Source organism: Parasteatoda tepidariorum, chromosome 10 (assembly GCF_982258835.1).
Source record: "Parasteatoda tepidariorum strain Cologne lab strain chromosome 10, Ptep-v5.0, whole genome shotgun sequence".
Classification (NCBI taxonomy): domain Eukaryota; kingdom Metazoa; phylum Arthropoda; class Arachnida; order Araneae; family Theridiidae; genus Parasteatoda; species Parasteatoda tepidariorum.
Genome location: NC_141764.1, coordinates 27264821 through 27290280, shown reverse-complemented (window position 1 = coordinate 27290280; position 25460 = coordinate 27264821). Strand labels below are relative to the sequence as shown.

Genomic DNA, 25460 nt, shown 5'->3' with positions numbered 1-25460 from the left:
ATCTCCTGAATATATTACGGCATACGCACAAAGTTAGTTGAATGATAAAAGAATCTTGGCAATATATATATATTCAGTTTATAAGAAGGCTAAATTATCAATACCAAGAAAGAGTTTATTATTTTGTACTGAAATAAAATAACCCAAAAGTTGCGTGTATCAAAATCTGAAAATCTAATAAAATCTGAGCTAAGCAAAAATAGTACTTTTACTAATTCGCCCAGTTATCATAAAGTTAAATTTTAAAAAAATGTTCAACTTACTGAATAATATTTCTAAATTGCATCATTACTATTTAACTTGCATTACATAATGCATGTTAAATAGTAAGGATGCATCAATCCTTTCTAAAAAAAGGATATCTTCGTGAAAATTTTAACAAGAATACGTTGCTTAACTGTTTAATAATAAAAGAATACGAATAAAAAATAAAAAGATTTAACTGAAAATTTATTCCTTAATACTGAGAAACAGTCGATAATTTTTAAAACAAAATCGATGCAAGTTTCTTTAATTTCCCCCCCCCTTTCTTTTTAACTCTACATCTAATGAGTGTTTTTGGACGCTGGTTATATAAATCGTACAAAACCATCATTAAAGTAATAAAGTTATAACGAATTATGAAGCAAACATTCGCATCTGAATGACTGGTTACTTAGTAAAGAAAAATTCATGAGTTTATATGGGTATTTCCTCTATATTAAAATAAACTATTTTCCTTTACTCTATTTAATAAACTAGTTTCCTCTACCCTATTTAATTAACTATTATCCTCTCCTTTCTTCCTCAATATATAAAAAAGAAAACATTTAAACTCTACAGATGAACGAACCAATACAACATTTTTAAAAGTTCAGTTATTGAAATTTAATTTTCTGGGGCACCTTGGATTTAAATAACATTAAGGACAGGACTACTCATAACTTAACATAAAATAAAATAAAAATACTCTCTGTTAGTGGAATAGCACAAATCAATTTTTAGAATAAAAAATAATAAAAAAAATAAACAAAAACTTAGTAGAAATAAAATTTCTTGTTCGGAACCTTAACGTGGGTAAACAAAGAATTTGAATAAAATTTAAATTTTACAGTTGTTTAAAAAAAAAAATTTTTGGTAATTCAAGCCCACATTTTATCCTGTAAAATAAAATAAATCAGTTTATCAAGAGGATGTGTGCAGAATTTTAACAACATCGGTATATTAGCTTCAGAGCTAGTGCCCGCCCACCGATTTTAAAACTAGAGGTTTAAAAAAACTACTTTTATTTTAAGATTAAACAAATAAATTGATTAAGCAGGGAAATTTTTTTTTAAAAAATCAATAAATAAACAGTTAATCAAGGAAAAAGCTTCTCTTAATAAGGAAATTCGGTGACAATTGTACACAGAACAATAGAATTATAAATATACATTTTAAACCAAAATAATGTTAAATAATGCATCCATACATTACATTTCCATCGATTTCTTCATGCCTTTAGTCTGAAAACGCAAAACAGAACGTGGTAGATTATAATAAGACTAGATTATTGAGAATATACTTCAACTTAGAAATGCTAGTGATATTTTGCAAAACGTCAAAGAGAAGTCATTCGATTTAAACGTTAAATCAGGAGAATAAGATAAAGAGTTTAATAATATTTAAAGGATGAAGTAAAAAAAAACCAATTGTTATTGGTTGAGTAGGTTAAACCAAGGAAGAAGGAATAAATTGGATGATTTCCAAAAGGAAACAATGCCAAAGACATTCCAAAGATTCTGAATAATGGTTAATAGCATCACTATCAATCCAAAAAAGAGAGCTTGCTTGGCCATTCAATATATTGAAAAGGAGCCGTTTTTTTTATTTCTTTTTCAGACTTTTTCGACGACAAAAGACACGTTTCCTTCAAATTATGCGATATGACAAAACTCAAATTTAAAAATGGGAGTAAGTAAATTTTAAAAAAAATATTTTAATATGATAAATTATATTTAAATAAAATACATCAAGCAAAACCGCTAGTTACGTTAAGTGTAAACTTAGATAAAATCGAATAAATTTTTCATTCAATTTACCTAAATTTTATTTCAAACATTTTGATTGGTCATTATCAAAGGAAACAATCATTTAAAGGCGTTAGAAATGGCACTATTTGTACACATAAAAAATTTAGGTAAAACGTAGAAGTTTATGAAGGGATTACATTTAGAAAGAAAATAAGATGCTGGCAATATATATTTTTTTTTAAATTCTTATAAGCGTATTTATTCTTAAGAACTTAACTTATTGTGAGTCATTACTTTTAGATTGCATTCAATATACGGCAGCAGCCGAATACGGCTAAAAACGGTTTATGTCAATTTCTCACAAAAATGACAATTGGATCGCCATCTTGTGTATTTTGAGGATTACGAAGTTTTCACAAATCAATAAAGCGGAAGATCGGTTCTCCCCGACAGTTATTACAGAATAAAGATGATGGGCGCTAGGGAAAAACAGTTTCCGTACATAATCCGATCCGTTCCGTAAATACATATCCGATCTAGTTTCATATCCGATCTAGTTCGTTTCTAATATGTAATGAAATAATAATTCAAAATATTGTCATTCAAGTATAGGATGTTGCAAGAAATTTCTTAATTTATAATTTTGCATATTAATTAACATAGTGTAGGAGTACTGTATCTATACCACCGCGATTTGGCATTTTAAATATCACCTAAACACATTTTTTAAGAATAAGAAAAAAGGCCTATTAAAATAATTTAAAACATCTCTAAAACAAAACAGGCTGGTTTTAAAAATAAATAAAAAATATATATATTAAATAGAAAATTACAAAATACGTTGAAGGATTGCTTGCTTTAAATTGGGCAGAAATATTTGCATAACTGTTTAAGATACGCATCATTTGATTAAGTGATAAATTAGCACACAAAAAAAGCGAGTTTATTTTTTTGAAACAGAATTTTCCACCCCTCACTTAAAATTGCAAGCTCTAATAATTTTGTTAATAGGTACGTTTCCGTAAGCAGTAAAATAAGAGGCCGGAATCAAAGAAAAAACAAACTTCCACCGTTTTTTTAATCAAATTACTCAAAGGCGTTGACTTAGAGATTAAAAGATTAAACGTCTATTTTAATGAGTTTTTAACCTTTTAATCGGAACTCTTGACTGTTAGTGTACGTATAATATGGATGATCAAGATTTTTTAATTTAATCCATTTTTTCAGGCTGAGGTCAATGTTAAACTCGTAAATTAAAGTTCATATTTAAAATGGAATAAAATTAAATAAAAAACAAAGATTGTAAATTAAAATCAACAGTCAAGTACAAGGAGGATAATAATTTTTTTTTAAAAGCGAGAATATTACTCGTCGGTGAACTTTATCTTAAATCTGAACATAGCCCGAAATGCGTGCTTACGAAGATGGACACAGCTCGAAATGCGTGTTCTCGAATATGGACGCAGCTCGAAATGAGTGTTTACAAAAATGGACATAACGGGAAATACGCGTTCACGAAAATGGACATACCTCGAAACGCGCAATTGCAAAAATGGACATCATTACAAAAATTGATAGATTAAAATACGCGTTAAGAAAATGGACATAGTCTTTAATTCCGTTTTTTACATTTGAGTTGGGCGTCAACTACAATACTCGATTACATCTGCAAATTATTACCGATAATTAGTATTATGTAATTGACTACTTGTAATTGCAATTATAAGTAATCATGGATCTAGTGATCAGTACAAGTAATCTGATTTATTATGGTCGATGAAGAGTTGCAATCACATCAAGAAACAATTACAGGTAATCATGATTGCAAGAAATTAAAATATATGATTATATGTAATTATGATTTTAAGTAATCAAAGTATACAGATTACAGGCTATCAAAATATATGATTACAGGTAATAATTACATGCAATCTTGATTACCAGTAATCTAAGTATACGTATACATTATGAATTCCAATTATGATATATATGATAGGGCATAAATTAAAAGTATATAAATAGAGAATGTGTATAAACATTGTACGTATGTACAGTGCGCAAAAAAAAACGGACCGCCCAGATTAACTTCTGTCGGATTTTTTTTTAATCAGATCTTCACGTTCTAGGACACAATCACAATGACTCAAGGGGGTGACCTCGAATAAGCTAATTAATAAATGCTGACGATATTTTAAGTTACGAAATCAGACACCATAACTTACTTTATCTGAATAAACATACAAATTTTTTTTCGACGTATTCGGATTTCTGACTCCCAAGATATGGGGGGTAGCTTCAATCTAGGGATTATGGTCCCCATATAGTTTGGTCAAGAAAGCGGCCCCAAGTTTGAACCCATGATGTCAATTTTACTTTTTACCTATTTCGCCATATCTCGAAAACTTTTTAAGCAAAAAACTGAAAAATTTTTGCACACAATTATAAAACTAGTTTATCTAAAAATGATTCCATGAAAAACATAACTTTCAGTATATATTTATTATTTTTTTTAATGAAGGTCGAAAAAATTTAAATTGTAATGTACACTATTTTTGTATCATTTCAAAGGCTATAACTTTACAAGGCAAAATACATAACTTGAGCAAAATCGGTCGAATAGTTCGTGAGGAATTGAATTTCAAAAATTTCAGATATTTAAAATTCGATTTTTAGGAACTTATTCCACCGATTTTGCTCAAATTTTGTATTTTGCCTAGTAAAATTATATTCTTTAAAATAATGCAAAAAATTGTATATCTGACAATTCAAAATTTATTATTAAATAAAATGCAAAATTATAAATATTTTTTAAAAGTTTTTTTTTTTACATGGATTTATTTATGCAAAATATTTATATGCTCTAAATGATTAGAAAGAAAGAAATATATAAAATAGAATGATGAATTTATTTTCTATGTATTTAAACTTGCTCCGATGGTATGGAAAAAAAATATTCTAAACGCATTTTAAAATGAAAAGTTCCATGATTTGAATACAAGTTTTTTTTAATGGTTCTGCACATATTGTCTCACCGATGGCGATGACAAAAAAAAACTATATATTGATTTCCTTATAATGAATTTCTTTATTTAAATTTATTAACATTCTATGCACAAAACATTTGCTAACCTTTACACAAATGTAAGCACATCAATTATAAAAAATAATTAAAATAAAATAAAAAAATAATTATGAGTCTTAAAAAATTAGACTTAACTATTCTATAGTTAAATAAAAAAAAAAATTAAAAAAAATTCTAAACGCATTGAACTGAGTCAGAATTGTAAATCAGTTCGAGTAAACGCGACATATAACGATTTAAAATGTTACACTCAACTAATCATGAATAAAAATCAGGATTAGCTAACATTTTTTAAAATAAAAAATAAAAAAAAATACCGAAAATTACTCAACTAGTTAGTTTTAATTAGGTATGTCACCAAAATACAGTCAGTCGGTATAACTAATTCGAACCGCTGTAGCAGACCCGTCATGCCAGGTGTCTAGCCTGCCACATTTTATTTTGATTTCATTTTAAAATTATAGATCGAGAGTAAATCTAACTAAACAGTAGTTAGATGGAAAACGGTAACCGATATATCTCATTTAAATAAATTCACGGATTTTTTTTTTCACAGAGATTTTATTCGCTGGCTAGTTCCAAAGCAAAGTTACAGTATGATGAGCTAGCTGATGGGTATGCAACTCATCGTATACCGTAAACTTATATACTCAAGACATCATACAATTGGGATTCAAATAGATGAAAATGCGTGGTTTGGGTCCTTGAGACTTATATGAGAAGACAATATGGCCCTTAAAAGGCAAGAGATCCCTGGATTAAATGAAAAGTTAAATAATACAATCATTTTGAATACTTTTAATGTTAACTAACAAAAAAAAGGTCAATGGCGGGGGCAAGCGTGGCTTGTCCAAGTGTCATTAAAAACAAAAACTAATTTTAACTATCTTTGTCCTCGATAACAATGAGAAATGAAAATTGCAATGGCAAGTTTCTTCCACAGCGGAAAAAAAAAATTCTAGAAAGAAATAGGTACCGCACTGGAAGAAATTAGCTTCGTTCGACCCAAATGAAAGAAATTAAAGATACTTTTTCAAAAAGAAATATTAAATATTAAAACAGTTTTGATTGCAATTTAGTTCAAATAATATTAATAATTTTCAAGCTATTTATGTCATTTTTTAAATAAAAGAAAGAATAACTAAAGAAAAATAAATTTAATTATTTATTAAAAAATTATAATTATAATTTTAAAATATTTTATGTAAATGAGTAGAGTAACATTTAATTTTATAATTATATAGAAAAACCGTTAAAATAACATAGTAAATTTTCATTAATGGTATTAAATTAACAAATCATATACGCAACGAAAAAAACGCATCGGGAAAAATTAAAAATAGCATACTATTGGTAATTTTGAAATGGCCACAATTACAAGCTGTGCACGATTTTTTTTTTTTTTTTTAATCAAATACTGTTAAGTATGAATACGCAAAGTGAGTCTTAAATAATATGATATATAGACTTTAAAAATTATGTCTAAAATTATAGTTTTTTTTCTTACTTGTATTAGTTTCGTATTTTTTAGTTTCTTATATTTCATCCAGTTTCTTCCATTTTCTCCAGTTTTTTATTCTCCAGTTTGTCCAGATTCTTTCCGGTTTTTTATTTTTCAATTTTTTTTCTACTTGTACAGATTCTTTCGGGTTTTTTTCAATTTGTTTCCAATTTCATGGAAAAAATAGGGGAATTTTTCTGACAGAATGCATACCTGCCAATTTTTTTCATTCCAAAAATGATTTATCGAAGTGGTAATAAAATATTAATTAAAAAAACAATTATAAAGAATAAAACAATGCTTTGCTTTAGATTAATCTAACATCTTAATTATATTTATAAATCTAAGAATGAAATAGAAAAGTAAATGTTTTACTATCACTTTAAATATAAAAATAACATCTAAAAATCAGGAACAATTCAATTGACAGCTACAGGAATGCCAACCATCAAATAGACGTTGGCTTTTTCTTAATTGAAATAATTACCTTTTTCCACATGAAACATTAATTATGAGTGTTATTAGACATAATAATGCTCCTTTTACAAACGAAACTAGATATTAATGTAAGTTTGTTGCATTAAATTACAGTAAAAAATATCATACATACAAAAAATGTTTAAACTATTGTAGATTTTTTTTTAAAAAAAAAAGAGGATTTTAAACGCATAGAGCTGTGTAAAAATCATGACTATGTCCGAAGTAAATACAATTCATATCAATTTAAAAGTTAACGCTCAACTAACCATGAATTTAAATCAGGAAAATATAAGCTAACTTAAAAAAAATAAAGTAAACTAATCTAAATATAACTAAAAAAAAACACTAATATACTTACGATAAAATTCAAGTAAAGTAAGTTATAGCGTCTGTAAAGTAAAAAATAACCAAATATATGGAATTAAAAACAAAAGTTCGCTAAATCCTGATCTAACAATAAATCAACTATATGACATTCAACGACTAAAAAGAGATTGATCCAAAACATAAACCTTCACTATTACGAACATTCAAAGCGTATTAGCATTTATCTCAATAAAAGATAAGATATTCGAGATAATTTTATAATTTAAAAACTCCATTAATGCGTTTTTAATAATGTGTGATATTGACTTTACACAATGTAAACATAAGAGTCACAAATGGAAATATGCACTACAAACAAATAATCAGAGGGAAAAAAACATTTATCAACACAATAACTCATACTATTATCACTTAACAGCACGCATCAATATTAGTGGAAAGACTTAATCATTTTAGAAAAATCAAACAGAATCAAACATCAAAATAAAATGATAGAGAAAGACATTAAATATATATATATATATACACTTTTAAGTTAAGACTTAGCAATTATAATACATATATGTTATTTTCTTATCTTCCTGGGAATCTGAATGTTTTAAAGAATATAAATAGACATGTTCTTGCATTAAATCTCAGTATCTTTAAGAAAACATTTAACATCTTTGTTTTCTTTAAAAAAAATTGAATTTTAAAATCAAAATTTAATTCATCTTAGTCAAAAAAATTGGTTTTAAATATAAATTACAATTTAAAAAAGTTTATAAGGAAAAAAATCAAGTCGTGTTGGCTTTTTATTTTTCAAGTACAAACGACGAAAATATGACAGTAACAAAATGAAATAATTAAACCGTTAATTTTGAATATTTTAAAAAGATTATTTTGCTAATTTTTCTACGTAGTTTAGAATCAATCGTCTCACAACAACGGTTTCACAACGAAGGAATGTTTCAAATGTATAATGATTACAAAAAGAATTATTTTAAAATTATTATAAAATTATACTTGGTAATTACACAAAGTCAAATTATTTAATATAAAATTTACATTAAAATGGGTATAAAAATCAAAATGTTGGCAGAACAAAATATTCTAAGCTCCACAAAAGAGAAAATGAACTTAAAGAACGTGCAAACATTTTCAAATTTAACGGTTGAATACTTTATGAGAAATACTAGCAGATATCTCAAAATGTTTCAGTTTAATAACTGATTAAACATCGCGAGAAAACAAAACCAATATTTATTTTTTTTAAATGTCTACAATATTAGAAAATATAACACAAATGCGGTATCCGATTTCAGCAGCTTTATATTATTTTCTAGACCTTTTTTGAGACTATTCTTTAAGGAAGAAACTAGTGCTTTTATAAACTATAGTTAAATAGGTTAATTTGATTTATACATCACATATTTTTACATTAAATTATTACACACTTACTTATTATCTTAATTTAACATAGTAAATAGGCAATTAGTAAATTATAATTTCAAGAATATTCCACTGAATACAATACTGGAGTACTCTTTAATAACAGAATGGTGGGGAAATTATTTACGATAAATAAATAATTTTAAATAGAATTTAAGGAAAGATTCAACAACGTTTTTATCAAGCAGAATGCTATGAGATGAACGTTATGTAGTACAAGAAGGAACTCTAAAATTTTAAACTAAAAATTTTCACTTAAATAAAGTTTAACGTTAATAAAAATTGAACCGAGAAAAATAACAGATCGGAAATGAAAAAATTCTCTAATTCCAAACAAGCAAGGAGTAAAAAAATCCTAACAATGAAGAAAAAACTCACTTTTGATTAAGACCCATCTAAATCCATGCGCATAGAGTCTTGCTTATATTATCAGTTTCCGAAACATCAACAAATGTTAAGCAATAACCAAGAGAAACACAGCATCTACCATTCAAGAACCACGAGTAATGACATCATTAGATTACAACCATCCTTTCTACATGTGAGTTCATTTCTCCCATAAGAGCAGGTAAGTAGGAAGAAAGGCGGAGAATCCGGTCACTGCAACTGTAAGGCCCTGGGCTTGGCGACGATTTAAGAGGCGGTTTGGCATGTAAAAGAACCGCCAGCGTTCGCCCCCTGCTTTCAATTCGGCGCCCCAGCAATTATTCTCACAAAAGTCCTTTGAAGGGATTCTTAAACTACAGAAATATACAATTTAATGCCTTAACAGGTGTCTTAAGAACCACCTCAAACTTACAAAAGTGAAGAAGAGAGAAAATTATTAGAGTACAGTGATAATCTAACACTGCTCTTATTTTATTTAAATTGGCATAACAGTATAAATAATTACGTACTGAAAATAATTTTTTATATAATAAGATTGTTTGTTTTTCATAGTCTCTTTTTATCTTTTAAAATATTACTGCCTATATTTATGGTATAATTGATTAGGAGTGCATAACAGTCAATCAATATTCTCAACTGTTAAATTTTTTCTATCTCCAAGCTGCGTATTCTATATTGGGAAGGGTTGGAATCCAAAGTTTTTCAAAAACGAATATCGTTTGAGACCAAAAATAGTCAGCTATTTACAAAAATAAGCAAAAAAATATTATTTCGTCTAAGTTACAAAAAAAAAAAGGAAAAAAAAGTAAGAAACTAGAAAATTAACGATTTCGTATTAGAACAATTTTTCTTAATTGCAAAAAATATGAAAAATATTTTTCAGTTATTAATTTCAGTCTATTTTTTTCAGCTAAATTAAAGCTTTACTTAGAGTTTAAGGCATTCTAAACAATTACTTTTTTATATTTTTAGCTAACTTTTTAGTGAAATATTTTAAGACCTTTGTGGGCCACTCCTGAATATTAAGAAACAATTTTCATTCAATTATTTTTAAACTTTCACAGAATATTTGTAACATAAAAAGAAGCATGTGTACAAAACTAAATAAGATAATAATAATTTGTTTTAAAATTTAAGTTAAAATTAGGTTTTGTACTTTTGTTAATTATTGAAGAGATTCCTTGTATACGACTCAATTTACTTTCTTACATATTTAAACTTAATGTATGTGCGAACTTAATGAAGTGGCTATAGTTAACAGTAAAATTGATAACCTACAGAAATGGAACTTTCTGCATTTATGAACATAAAATTTAGAAATCAAATTAGTTATTGTGTTAAGCAAATGCATTGAAAACTAAACAAGATAAATCGAAGAATTTTTGAAAAAAGTTTCATAACAATAAAGCAAAATTGAAAATGTACAGGATTCGTTTATTTAAATCAGTTTGACACGGTACTTAGGTCAAATGATTTTTTTCTTTACATTTGATTTAAATCAAATGATATTTTTTTTAAAGAAATTTTCAACATAAAAATTTACAAGATAATTCAATTTAATATGAGATTTTTTTTTAAAAAACTTTCATTGAATTTCATAGTTATAAAATTTATTTTTAATACGTTGCTCTATTAATAAGTTTCAGTTATCAAAATTACATTACAATTACAAATAAGTCGACTTGTAATATAGTACAGCACTTTTGTCATGACAATTTTCTAATTACATTTTTTTAAAAATTGAATTTTAATGTAGTTTCTTTTTCATGCTTTTACTTCTGTAAATTAAAGTTATTGAAAATGGATTTCTTTTCCCTTCCAAAAAACATTGTGGAGGAGTGGTGGTTTAGGGGATAGAGCGCTCACCTTCCAATGAGGTGACCGGGTACGAATCCTAGCGATGGCTTGCACCGACCACAGTGCTGGTGTAAAATATCCTCAGTGGTAGATGGAACATGGGTAAGAGTCCCCTTGCCGTCAGGGTAACCACGGGAGGTTTTCGCAGTTTTCTTCTAAAATGCGAGTTAGTTCTATCAATAAGTCCTCCACAAAGGCAAATTTTTCCCAATACTTGATCCAGGAATTCCCTTGTCATCTGGACTGGGTTCAAAATTACAAGGCTATGGAGTTGAACATTGGAAGCCGTAAACCCAAAATTAGGTCAGCTGTTCACCAACGGTTATAAAATAAAAATAAAATTTTAAAAAAATAATAATATGAGTGCAAAGAAACTCCTATCTAAACATATTCTCCAAAGCCACGTTTTATTCTAGTATTACACAAACACATTTCGGAATTTCAAAATATACTCAAAATTTAAAAGAAATTATCCTAACATTAGGCTCACTTAAAATTTAAAGTGGTACCAAAGGTATCTCACGATTTATCAACACAATGACAGTATTAAAATAACTAACTATCACAACTAATAAAAAAAAGAGGGGATACAAATTGGTAAAAATTCATCATATATGTCAATTTAAAAGAAAGTTTAGAAGCTAATATGAGAGATTCAAAGCTTTTCAGAAGCAACTGGACATTTTTATTTGCAAAGCACTAATACCATTTAGAACAAAACTAGAATTAATAATTTGTTACTAATTCTAGTTTGTTAAGCCTCTAGTATTTTATTATATGGAATTCTATAATATAGTCTGATATTCTACTACTCTACCAGTCTTAGAAACCGTTCTCACTGCATGAAAATGAGAACCTGATTGGTGAAATATATTCACCCACGAAAATTTCGCCAATCATATTCTCATTCGCATATGGTGAGAATAGTCCCTTAAAGCCTAGCACGTCAAGCCATTTTTTGTAACTCTTTTTAAAATAATAAATAAATTAATGCAACATATCACTTGAAGAAAATGACAGATCAATATATATTTTTTCATTAATACATGTAAAAATCTGGAAATCATAATAAGATTTATCGCCTTCCTCAAAGTAAGAATAAAAAAATATCAGCAACTCAAAGAAAGCGATCGGTCCAATTTCCTTTCGGAAGCCAGAAGACCTAACCTCATAAAAAGCAAAGCACTCTTCCAAGATCTTTTAACCAGCTCTCTGCTTTTGGATCTGAAACATCAAATAGTAAAAGAGAAAAATAAAAGCAAGCAGAGGAAGAAAAGAAGAAACGGGCTGAGTTGAGCTCAATCCATGAATAATTCACATTCAGGGAAAAAAGGGCTAGTAGGACGTGATCCACGGTTTCAGTGAACGTGGAATATGAGAGAGGATTGTATATTTCAGTTTTTCTCTCCTCAACAAAAGGATTCCACGCTTTATGAAGAAACAGGAAATAATGACCATGGACACCTATTGAACGGCCTATTAATTATGGAGTTCTGGAGAATAATAGAGGCAAAAAAAATCGCTATTAAAAAGCAAAAAAGGTTATGCTAAAAAGTTAAAAGCAAAAAATAGTTTGCTTTTTCATAGAATAATCCATTAGGTGTTTTGCATCCAACAAAGAAATGGGTCAGGTGTAAAATATTATTAAGTATCATAATAAAAAGAGCTTAAAACATGATCATCACTACTTAAAATCTACGAGTGGATATGAAATAGTTATTTAGATATTAATAGTTTTCTTCTTATTTTTGTTTTTCTCTTACCAGAGAACAAAAAATGATGTAATAAATAATATAATTATTAATTATTTATAGAATTAATTTTAGTTAAATTATTTATAAAATTAGTTTTAGTTAAATTATTTATAAAAGTTAATTAGTTAAATGATTAATGGCAGAGGGTGCGTTTTCTATTTTTCAGTGGCGTCATCTATGACCAAGAATACAATTTCAGCCACACACACGTCACAGCTAGTTTTAGATAAATTTCCAATAGTTTTATTTTTATTTTTCTGTTACCAGACAACAAAAAATGATGTAATAAATAATATAATTATTAATTATTTATAAAATTGTAGTTAAATTATTTATAAAATTAATTTTAGTTAAATTATTTATAAAAGTTAAATAGTTAAATGATTAATGGCAGAGAGTGCGTTTTTTATTTTTCAGTGGCGTCATCTATGGCCAAGAATAGAATTTCAGTCACACACACGTCACAGCTAGTTTTAAATCAATCTCCAATAGTTTTCTTTTCATTTTTGTTTTTCTTTTACCAGATAACAAAAAATGATGTAATAAATAATATAATTATTTATAGAATTAATTTTAGTTAAATTATTTACAAAATTAATTTTAGTTAAATTATTTATAAAATTAATTTTAGTTAAATTATTTATAAAAGTTAATTAGTTAAATGATTAATGGCAGAGAGAGCGTTTTTTATTTTTCAGTGGCGTCATCTATGGCCAAGAATACAATTTCAGTCACACACACGTCACAGCTAGTTTTAGATCAATCTCCAAAAGTTTTCTTCTTATTTTTGTTTTTCTGTTACCAGAGAACAAAAAATGATGTAATAAATAATATAATTATTAATTAGGTATAGAATTAATTTTAGTTAAATTATTTATAAAATTAATTTTAGTTATTTATAAAAGTTAAATGATAAATGGCAGAGGGTGCATTTTTTATTTTACGGTGGCGTCATCTATGGCCAAGAATACAATTTCAGCCACACACACATCACAGCTAGTTTTAGATCAATCTCCAACAGTTTTCTTTTTATTTTTATTTTACCGTCGAGGACATTCTAGCCCCAGATCAACTGACCCCAGTCATGAACCAACAATAGAGCATGTCATCGTTAATTTTTACTAATCAACTTTTAGCTTTACATTTTGAATTTTTATCTACTTTTGATTTTAGACTTCATAGACTTCTAGTCAGGCTTTTACTTTTAGACATTTACTATTTGGACTTTTAGCTTTCATTGATTTTAGTTTTGAGATTTTTTATCTCTTGTTTCCTTATTATTATAATCATTTAATTCTCGACATTTACACCGGCGCTATTGGGTTTCATTGCCTTTAACACATGTTTTTAATTGTCAAGCGTTATTGTTAATCCACTTTTAACTGATCACCACCACTGTCATTTGGCGAAATTTTACTGTAACTTTAGTTTTTAGAGAAATTTTATTGTAATAATTTTACTTTTATCTCCGTATACCCCCCTGGGGTGGGTCGGAGTTCAACCTACTTATTACTTATTTTTCTTTTACTAAAGAACAAAAAATTGTGTAATAAATAATATAATTATTTATCGAATTAATTTTAGTTAAACTATTTATAAAAGTTAATTAGTTAAATGATTAATGGCAGAGGGTGCGTTTTTTATTTTTCAGTGGCGTCATCTATGGCCAAGAATACAATTTCAGCCACACACACGTCACAGCTAGTTTTAGAGGGCCAGCCAATTGATATATCCATTCACTCATCCTCAGATCGTAATTTTGACCTGTAGCAAAGAACGATCAATCTCCAATTCAGTACCCTCAGAGTTTTGAATTGTTACGGGAATTTGGGGAACTTTGTAACCCTGACAAATTTAACGTGCACCAGTCACCACTTGTATTAAAAACCGGGGTTTCTTGGGCGGGCGGGGTTCGAACTCCCATTCTTTTGATCCTTATTTCTTTATTTCACATGTTTGCAAGAGTAGATGTCACTCAAACATAACAAAGAGAAAGATCGGCTCTAGCCAGATATTTATCTTAACATTTGTAGTGAAATTTTTAAAGGTAAAAAATATAACTTTTCCCTAATTGAATTGTTACAAGTTTCGACAACGAGTATAGTTACTTCGCATTTATTTCTTCTGAATGAATCACATAATTTGTATTTCTTAAGCTAATTTCTTTTTTCCTTACAAATTTTTAAAAAAATATACTAATCAATGTAATGGAAATATCAAATTAATTACAAAAAATCCTTCCCAACAATAAAAATTTCAGAAAATAAGCACAATAAATGACGTCCGAATAATTAATAAACAATTAAATAATCAGTCTCATGAATCGAATTTCTTTGAATCCGTAACTCTCGCAGAAACGCTTTTCTCACTAAAGAAAACCACAATCGCGCGTTTCCAAGAAAAATGCTCCTTTTGCATTGAAAGTTCACATAAACAACATTTGTTTTTTTGAAAACGAACAATAAATCATTCATTTATTCAGCAGTAAACGAAACTATAAAAAACACATAAAGCCACCAACAAAGGAAAATACGAACTCATAAGGAAAGTTCCAAAATTGCTCACGCAGTAAATTGGAAAGAAGGGGTAAGTAAATGTACACTTTCAGAAATTGCACTTCTTGAACTTGAAAGTAAAACGGAGAACTTAAACCCAATTTCAAGGTTTATTAGCTAGTAGTGCAACTAAAAACTCAATTTTATATATAATAAAAAAGTTGTGTAAAAAATCAAAGTTCTAAGGACATTGCTCTTAATCTTGACTGTGCTTTATAAAGAATGAATAACTCCATCAAAAAATTTAAAAAGGGACACCGCCAGGAGAATTCTAAAAGATAACTAAGTTAAAGAAATTTAAAATAATAGTTACAAAATCTATAAACATATTGTATTTTATAACCGTCGTTGAAGAACAGCCGAGCTAATTTTGGGGTTTATGACTACCAATGCTCAACTCCGTAGCCCTGTCATTTTCAACCCAATCCAGAAGACAAAGGAATTCCTGAATCAAGTATTGGAAGAAAATTTGAGGGGGTGCTCATTGAGAGGGTGGTGCTCTATCCCCTGAGCTGCCATGGCTCTTATTAAATATATTAATATTTTTTATTAGATTTCATTTAACAATGCAGGCAATTTTTTTTTTTTTTTTTTTTTTTTTTTTTTTTTTTTTTTTGTCATTTAAATTATTTTATCACTTATAAAGTCAGACTTTGAAGCCAAAAGAAAAAAAAAAGAAACCAAAAATTATGAAAATGGCGGAAAGTGTCTAAAATATACTATAAAAAAATTCTACGATACTATGTAGAGAAATACATAACGTGCATAAATTATACACAAAAACAATATCGAATGAATTGTCTCCAAGATTTGGTCATAGTTTCAAAATTTGGATTAGGGAAGAACGCAATCGAAGATAAGATATTTGTACCCGCAACCAATAACTGTCTGCTAATCAAGATAACTCTCATCCGTTCGATAGTCAAAAAATACTTTTCATGCATTATTCTACACACCCAAAAACTTAAGAAAAAAAATATAAAAATATTCCGAGAATTTTTTTTAAGTCAAAAAATATAAATGAACACTAACGTCATTAATTTTCACCATGTTATCAAAATTACTATACTAACGTCATGTTATCTACAATTTCTCTCGCCTTTTCAGATTTTTTTTTTTTTAAACAATGAATTTCTTTTAGTAATAAGATAAGATATAACACTGATTAAATATATATCTCTAAGAAGATTATAGATGAAGGAGGCTTAGTCTCATCAATACAGTATAAATTTAATTCAATGATCAGAGTATACATTCGATCCTTGTTTCAAAATTCTCTCAGCTATCTCCCTTTTTCATCAGGGAAAATATCGGAAGCAAATCTTCTTATATACATACAGAAACATCTAGAAATATTAAAAGAGCATTTGAATTTTGCGGAAGACAATTTCGGACGTTTAATTCTTTTTATTTTATTTTTTTTTATACACGTTATGAATAAAAAGTTTTGGATTAAAAATTTCATTTTCAAAAAGCACCAATTTAAGAATCGATTTATGCACAACATTTTAAGTCAAATTAGGAGTAAATGTTTACTCTAAAAAATACATGCCTACATAATACTCGGTGGCAGAACCGTATAATATACATGAACGCCGTTCGTGGAAAAATTTTCACCATTGTGGAAGATTTTTTACTATAACTAAAAAAAATAATAAATCGTCTGTTCAAAAAAACTTGTCTTTTTTTAATTCGCGAGAAAAAAAATACTTTTCCTTTTAACGCTTTTTCTGCCAATGCAAAAGCGATTTAAAATTACATTCCATGATTTCAAATCACACTTCACGATTCCTATTTAAGCTATTTAAGGTCGCGCTTCGTGTTTTCTATTCTTACGATTTTATATTAAACCTCGCGTTTCGTATTCACTGGATGAAAAAGCCACTGAGATTCATGTCCAAGTGACTTAAAAATTATACATTCGTATTCACGCGGTTTTTAAATCAAACATCGAGATTTGTATTCACGCTATTTTAAAAACATCGAGATTCAGATTAAAGCGATGTTAAAATCATTGAGATTCGTATTTATGCGATTTTAAAATTAAATATCGAGATTCGTATTCGCGTGATTTAAAAATCACATATTGAGATTCATATTCACACATTTTAAATAAAATCTCGCATCGATATTTTAATTAAAAAGGTGATAACATTCTGTGGATAAATGTTTCCTACCTACACATTTTTTTCTTTTTTTTTTACTTAAATTTCAGATATTTTTTCAACTATTTAAAAAGTGTTTTTGCGCATAACATTTGAAAAAAATTTTTCGAGCTTTTTTGATTTCTTACCTAACTTATGAATCAATATAGAGCTCTATGAAAATTTAAAAAAAAAAAAATTTTAAATTTACAAACGATTTACAAACGAAGTTGCTAAAATGAGGTGGCGACGAAAGGGTTGAAGTGTAAATTAGTAGAGAATTAGTGAACTAATTAACACTTTCAAGAGAGATTTCATTAGTTAGGTTAAAGATCAAGAGTTAATTAGTACAGAAGAGATTTAATTAGTAAAGAACAAGAGTAATTCCTAAGATTAAGATTAACACGTTCACGCCGGGGTGACCCACCGGTGGGTCACGTTAGATTGTCTCATTGGGCGGCTCACCGGAGTAAAAACTGGTAACAAATAAATTTCATTTTTTAGTTTTTCTCTGGTAATTTTGCGTTCGCAGATAGTTTTTCATTTTATCTAAGTTTGGCTAGGAGCATGCCTACAACTTGGTTAACACAAATCAAATTACGTGCGCCACTGACAAATTTCAACGGACATATTTTAATTCCTCTGTATAGCAAGAAGAAAATATGCAAGACGGAAATTACTTCCAGAAATTCATAAACTGTATAAAGGTAAATCAGATGAGGTCTTGACCTTTAAACCACGTTATTTTTACAAATAGGAAGAAGAGCCCCAGAGCGTCAAAACACCAGAAAGTAAACACAAGGTGAGAGAGCCGGAAAAAGGTATTTCGTGCGGCAACCAGACAACGTACACGAAAGTAATCATGGAAAGGCATTTCCTGCGGATGCGTTTTTAAAAACTTGTTGCGAGGTCAAAAAGACGAGTGATGTCATTTACAGAAAGACATTAGTCCATTCATCGTTTGGGTAAAATGGTTCTTTCAATTATTCAATTATTTTCAGTTTCCCGAAATACTTATATTTAATTTCCACGTAGCAAATGAGTTACTGAAATTGCAATTTATTTCCAACCACTTTAAATCTCTGCCGGCTTCAAGAGCGGAATTAAAAAGCATTAAATCTATGGACAAGTATTTTGCAGTATTTTATACTTACACCATTAACATGTTTTTGAAATTTTTCCGATAGAATATTAAATATTTATTCATATATGAATAAGAAAATGAATAATTACAACTGGTGTGTATGATTTTGTTGTTCTTAACTTTCATTAACTTCAGAATTTTTTTTTTAAATTTATTACAATTTCAAAATTTGGTTATTTTCAGTTCACCGAAATACTTTTATTTCATTTCTACGTAGTAAATGATTCACTGAAATAACAATTGGATTCCAAACATTTTAAATCACTGTCGGCATCAAGAGTTTTAAATCATATGGAATTAAAAAGCATTAAATCTATGGAGAACTATTTTGTAGTATTTCATACTTAAATCATAGATATGTTTTTAAAATTTCTCCGATAGAATATTATATATTTATTCATATCTGAATAAGAAGAGAATAATTGGAACAGGTTCGCATGATTCTGTTGTTCTTACTGTCTTAAAACTGACTTTTTTTTAAATTTATTAACATACATTTCAAATTTCGGTTATGGTTATTTTTAGAGTGCCTTAGTGTTCACTGAAGGCACTCTAGTTATTTTCAGTTTCCAGACATATTTTTAATTGATTTATACACAGCAAATGAGTTACAGAAATAACAATATGATTCCAAACATTTTAAATCTCTGGCGGCTTCAATAGTTTAAAATCATATGGAATTAAAAAGCGTTAAATCTAAGAACAAGTATTTTGTAGTATTTCACACTTGCATCATAGATGTGTTTTTGACATTTTCACCATAGAATATTTTATTAATTAATATTTGAATAAGGAAAGAATGATTGCAATTGTTTAACATGATTTTCTAGCTCTTAACTTTCTTAAACTTTAGTTTCTGATATTCCCATTTCAAATATCAGCCATTTAGAATTGTAATTATTAAAAAATTTCCCGTCGAAAACTAAGCAATTTCTGGTTTTACTAAGGTATTTAAAACTTTCCTTACATTATTACCAGCTTCACACATTTATTTATTTAGCTCAATGAAGAAACTCCATGTTTGACGTTCTAAACAGGTTTTCAATTTAATTTTGGTTCTGCTGAATTTAATAATTTCAAACGTGCTCTTTGCCACGGCCATGACGTGGGAAGAATGTGAATTTATCAACGGAGAGGAAAATATTTTATTTATTTTTTAATAGAAGATAAAACAGTATTTAGTATTTCTATGATGAAAATATTTTCCCGTCTGAAAATCACTTATTGCTATGGGTGATCATTTTTTTCTGTTCCGAAAATTTTCCATTTTTTGTTTTCCAAACATAAAAAACTCTAAATCGGAGAATATTTAAACGCCAATTCAATTATCTAGAAGCCCGCGCACAGCATTCGCCACCTCGCCAAATGCGAAAAAATCGTAAATTTGGAATAAAATTGTGTTTTGGCGAATGATTTTTTCCACAGAGAAGAAATATATATATTTAACTCGATTTTCAAAATTACATCGAAATTAATTTTTCAAAACATATCAGTATTGTTTATTCTATTACAGTAATTTTCGGCAGACGCGCAATTAGAAGTTGGTCTAAATAATATAAGCCTGAAACAAATTAACGTAAAATAGTTTTCTATGGGAAAAAAATTTATCATAAAAAATTGTTAAGATTTGAAATTGGCGATATTTAGCTAATTCACTGGCTAATAATTAGAAATATGCCCTGTAATATATGCTAAATTCATCAATTTTTAAAGGCAATATGAAATATTTTAAGAAAATGAACATTTTTTAAGAAATATGAGGTGAATGCAAAAATTCGTATGAGTTTAAAACCAAATGAAATACAACGCACTTCCATGACATAAAATAAGTAATTACATGTCATTTCTAACCTGCTTCTCAATGTTTTTTATTTATTTATATTTTCTAATAAAATTTGCTTGTTTTTCAACATTAAGTCATGGGAACGGTTTTGATTTTTTCTATGGAATGATTTTTTTTTAACCTAATTATTTTTTTTGGATAACAAGATAAATGAAATTTTGAGTTGACGAATTCGGATGAATACAGAGGATTTTTCATTTTACCGTGCCAGCTTTCTGCACCGTCTGATGGGCGACACGCGTTGAAGACAGTTGCCTTTTAAATTAATCAATCTTAATGTTATAGATCAATGAGTTACTCACATTACTCCCCCCCCCCCAATTATTGATCACATTAATCTGCAATTACACGAGGCAAAAATAAATAAATATTAAAAAAAAGAGCAAAGAAAAAGAGTTATAAAAAATGTTCGTTTTGATATTCTATATAATTCCTTAAAATAAAATTTATAAGTTTTGAATTCCAACCGGGATATCTTCAAACAACATAATCTCACACTCAGACTTGAAACCATTCTGGAAAATAGTTTCTCCTTAATCTTTTAGAGCTTCTAGTCTTTAAGGAACAAATCACCATTTTTATCACCAACTTGACTATTTTTCTGGATAATAATCTAACAATGAATAGAGCTATCAATCAAATTTTACTGCCTACAGGCAACGTTGAACTTAAGATTAACATAAGTACCAGTTCAACTTGATGACAGAAAGCGTACTGACTTTATTAAATATTCAGAATTTCTTTTTCGTGTCTACTTTCTCTAAGAAATCGGTCACTTCAAGCCAATGACCCAATATTGAGAATCAATTTTCATATTATGGGGTTTTAATTCCTTCAACTTGTTGAACAATTTTTCTATCTTTAATAAATTAATTTTAATTAATGATTTTAATACAAAATCGGAACACAGGATATGGAATATGACGCCCAATATCATAAGAGTGCAAAAAAAATTCAAATTTGGTATCTATGGAACTTAAGTGTAGCTTGCATTAAAAATAATTTAGATGTTTATGCAAAAGAGCAATTAAAAATTTAAAACTTATTTGAAAAATATGATTTTAGGATCAAAAAAGTTGTAAAAAACCTAAATACAAAAGCACTGCGGTTATCGATTGCTATAAATACATAGCATATAAATCAGCAAGGGTTCCCAAATGGTATCCCGCTGAACCCTGGGATTCCGTAGACGAGTAAAAGGAGTTCCAGGAGTTGTACTTATAACCAATCACGAGTTCTGACACCAATAAATTAATTTATTAAAACGGGGTTCTACCGAAAGAAGGTTGATTATTTAGAGTTACGTAGCCGAAAAAAAATGGGAACCGTTGACATAGGTATTTCATTATTTAAATTTAATGCCTCTTTAGAAAAACTTGGAATATAACTTTGACATATAATTTCGACAACAAAAATAAGTTTATAAAAATTTTGTTGCATCTAAAAAAATAAAATTGTTTAAAATGAAATATTGATTTTGGCTGAATATCGAATATTCGGCTTACCGTTCGATTCAGGAATGTCATTTCAATTATTTCTAATGTCTTTAATAAAAATATCTTAAATAATTTTTGATTATAAACTTAATGAGTTTAAAGTACTTTTGAACATTCTAATGAAATACTTTAATATTGTGTAAAACCGTAGACAAAATGTAATTAAACGTACAAGGAAATTTTTTTTAAAAAGTCTGCATGAAATTTGAGTTTGCTCCCTTTTATTTTAATTTTAAAAGTAATTTTTTATAAGAAACGTAATTCGGGGTATTTTTAAATTATTATGTGCAGTTAATTTAATTTTTTTTCTAACGAATTTTGAAATATTTTCGTTTTATTTATTTTTCAGACGTCTCACGACAAGTTGAGGAAAGGCCCGTTTAAACACAAAACATTTCAAATAACTACAACTTCTAAACAAAAACATAAAAAGTTCTGAAAATTGATATTACAAGTAACAGTTGAGCACCATGGAAATATATTTCTCATAATTTAAAAATTAACTCAGAAAAAATTTCTGAAATTTCACAAATATACGGAATGTGGGGCGCATGATAACGAGCTAGGTTTATTCGTTAATTCATTATTATAAACCTTAAATTATACGTAAATACTCATACTAAATGGAAGTTAAAGAAAACATAGATAATTTTATACCTTTATACAACTTTTTAAAATTTTGTATAAAACTGTAAAAAAGTGAACTTTTCATAAAAAAAGAAAAAATAAATAAAGTTTCGCTCCAAAATTTTATAAAGGTAATTTCAATTTAAGTACAATTCAACTGAAAATTTAAAAAGAAAAAGAAAATTATTTATTTACTTATTTTTTTTAAAGAAGAAATCTAATGATTGTGAAGCATGAATCTGAGTTACACATACATAATTTCATGCCTTTTATTTCAAAAAATAAAAACTGTACTTCTGAAAAAGCTATAAAAAATAGAAAATAAGAAGGAAATTACGCAGAAAAAAAATTTACATTTCATTAAAAAAAAAAAATTCTCCATACTTTTATAAACAATATTTAAATTAAGTACTATTTAATCAGGGGTCTGTCCAGACATTTTGTAAGAGGTCCATTTTTGTAAAATTGTGAAAAAATTACTCGGAATTTGTGTGTATAAAATAAACGTTAAGTCACATTCTTTCTACCAGGGACCGCTTTTGTGAATTTGTGCTAATAGGGTCCGTTATTGCAAAAAAACTTTTACAAGGAGTTTTTAAATTGTAATGACATACAAGATTATGCTCAACACTGTAAAATTAAAAAAATTAATTAAAAAATAAACAGCAATTGCAGCTACTAGGCAACATATAAATATTTGGTATTTAGCCTATACTGCTGAACGCAGAATATTCATTTCCGACGAATAAAGGAAGAAGCGTCTGCCAAAGATAAAATTTAGTTCGTTTACATATGTCTTTCTCCCCCCCCCCCCCACCTTCCTGGGAAGGGTTTATTCGATTAACAAAACAATAATGAAGATAAACAAATTTGTGAAGGGGCCGTTTTTAAGTTAAAATATTTTGTGAAGAGGCCGTTTTTAAGTTAAAATATTTTGTGAAGGGTCCGTTTTCATGAAAAGATATTTTGTGAAGGGTCCGTTAACGGACCCAAATTTCTTCTAAACAACCCTGATTTAATTTAAAATTTTAAACGAAAATTTAAAAAAAAAGAAATTTTTTATTCATATATATGTATAAATTAAATGAAGAAAATAAAAAAATCTATTTATATTGAATCATAAATCTGCATTTCGATAAATCGTAAAAACAGGGGGGGGGATAACTCAAAGCGAAACAGCTTACGCGAGGAAACTCGCTTGTTTAAACAAAAAAAAGATAAGCTGAATCATTCAGATCATCTTTCTTTAAGTAGAAGCTAAGGAGAATTAATGAATTCTTTCTTTAATTCTTCACATCTCTTATTCTTCAGATGGAAGTTATCGAACCATCACAACTTAGCGCCTGCAGACGATCCATTTCGGATGCAGGTTTAAATTGATTCCGCAAATGATAAATTTTGTTGCGAAACAGGAGGATCTTATTAATCCGATTCAAGCATCCGTGCCAAGGAGCGAAAGATGAGTGAAGCATACAACACATTTTTTATTGTTTTTAACTTTGTTACTATGTGATTTATGAAACAAAGTGTATCTTCCAGGGATATACGTTTTTTTGTTAAAAATTAGGAGAGAGTGTTTTTTTGCAAAACATTGTATGATACATTATGAATAATAAATAACAAATGCATGGATTGAAATTTATTTTGCATTTTTCTTTAAGAAATTTTCATATTTCATTCTTTCTCCATACATCATAAAAATACAAGTGCCATAAAAACATAATCTATTGCCTTACCGTGTCTAACTGTAGTAGAATTCTCATTGGATTTTTTTTCTTTTAAGAAATTGAGGATTTTTTGAGAAATAATTTTTACGTTAAAAATGACTACCTGTTTAAAATCAATATACAAAAATAAGATTAAGAGCGGGGGAGGAAATGAGCAAAACTCTGTAGCTCATAATTTTTCTTTTTTAAAAAATTAAACTTTTTTCTTCGTTGAGTTCGTTTTTAAAGACATGCTTATTGCTTTATGGGCAATTGCACCAATTACAAATGTCACGTTTGCAAACTTTAAAAGCATAAAACTCTCGACTAAAAAAAAGTCAGGCATTTTTGTTAAAATAACTTTTGGCATCATTTACACTTACTGCAATTTTTATTAACGTATAAGAAATTTAAAATTATTTTAGAAAAAAAATAATAACTGGCTGCTACGAATGTAACATATTTAATAACACTAAAATTAGTTAATTTTTTAAACTAATGAAATCACTTAAATATTATTAAAACTTTTTGATTTTAAGAGTTGTGTGCTCTTAAAGTCAGAAAATATGACATTTGTAAATAGTAGAACTCCCTTAAACTTAGTATTAAAACAAGGAATAGTTTTAAACTGCAGCATTAAAATGTGTGGGGTTTTTGTTAAACAAAATGTTCAGAGTTGCTATTTTTCCTAACATTATAAATAAATTTTTTCTTCCTTAGAACCCTGTAGGCTTAAATTTGTGAAGAAAACAGTAACGCTAGTGCCAGAAATAATAGATGAAGAATGCTATTATTGTGACTTTTGGCACTACACAAAAATAATATCTTTTACACTTAAAGGATTAAGAATTAAATATTCAAATTTCAGATGGACATCTACTTAAAGTCCATAATATCTAGCATTAGCTAATATTATTTGGTAAAAAGACTGACACAGTAAAGTGTATAGTAAAGTGCATTTTATTTTGCAAATAATTGTCTTCAACTTCAATTACTTTTTCTCAAAAAGGTGCAAACCTACAAATCAAGCTTTTGTAAAAACTCTTATCTGACCAAAATATTGTTCCCTGACATCATCAGAACTTAGCTCAAATAAATACTTATTTATAGATAGTCACAAGTATTTGATAGTTTG

At 27.9% G+C, this 25460-nt stretch overlaps 1 protein-coding gene across 4 annotated transcripts in view; it reads right to left on the bottom strand.

The window, feature by feature from the left end:
* LOC107439384 (ecotropic viral integration site 5 ortholog) overlaps positions 1-25460 on the bottom strand; it is a 130312-nt gene that overhangs the window by 100700 nt on the left and 4152 nt on the right. Inside the window, exon 1 of one of the 4 annotated variants that reach the window (XM_016051959.4) lies at positions 9191-9422. The exons of 1 other annotated variant lie outside the window; for it this stretch is intronic. In XM_016051959.4, the coding sequence (XP_015907445.1) occupies positions 9191-9207 (17 nt within the window). In that variant the 5' untranslated portion in view covers positions 9208-9422. Of the gene's footprint in view, positions 1-1450; positions 1536-7412; positions 7576-9190; positions 9423-25460 lie in introns of those variants that run through there. 2 more of the 4 variants (XM_016051961.4, XM_071184437.2) reach the window with 2 other exon arrangements.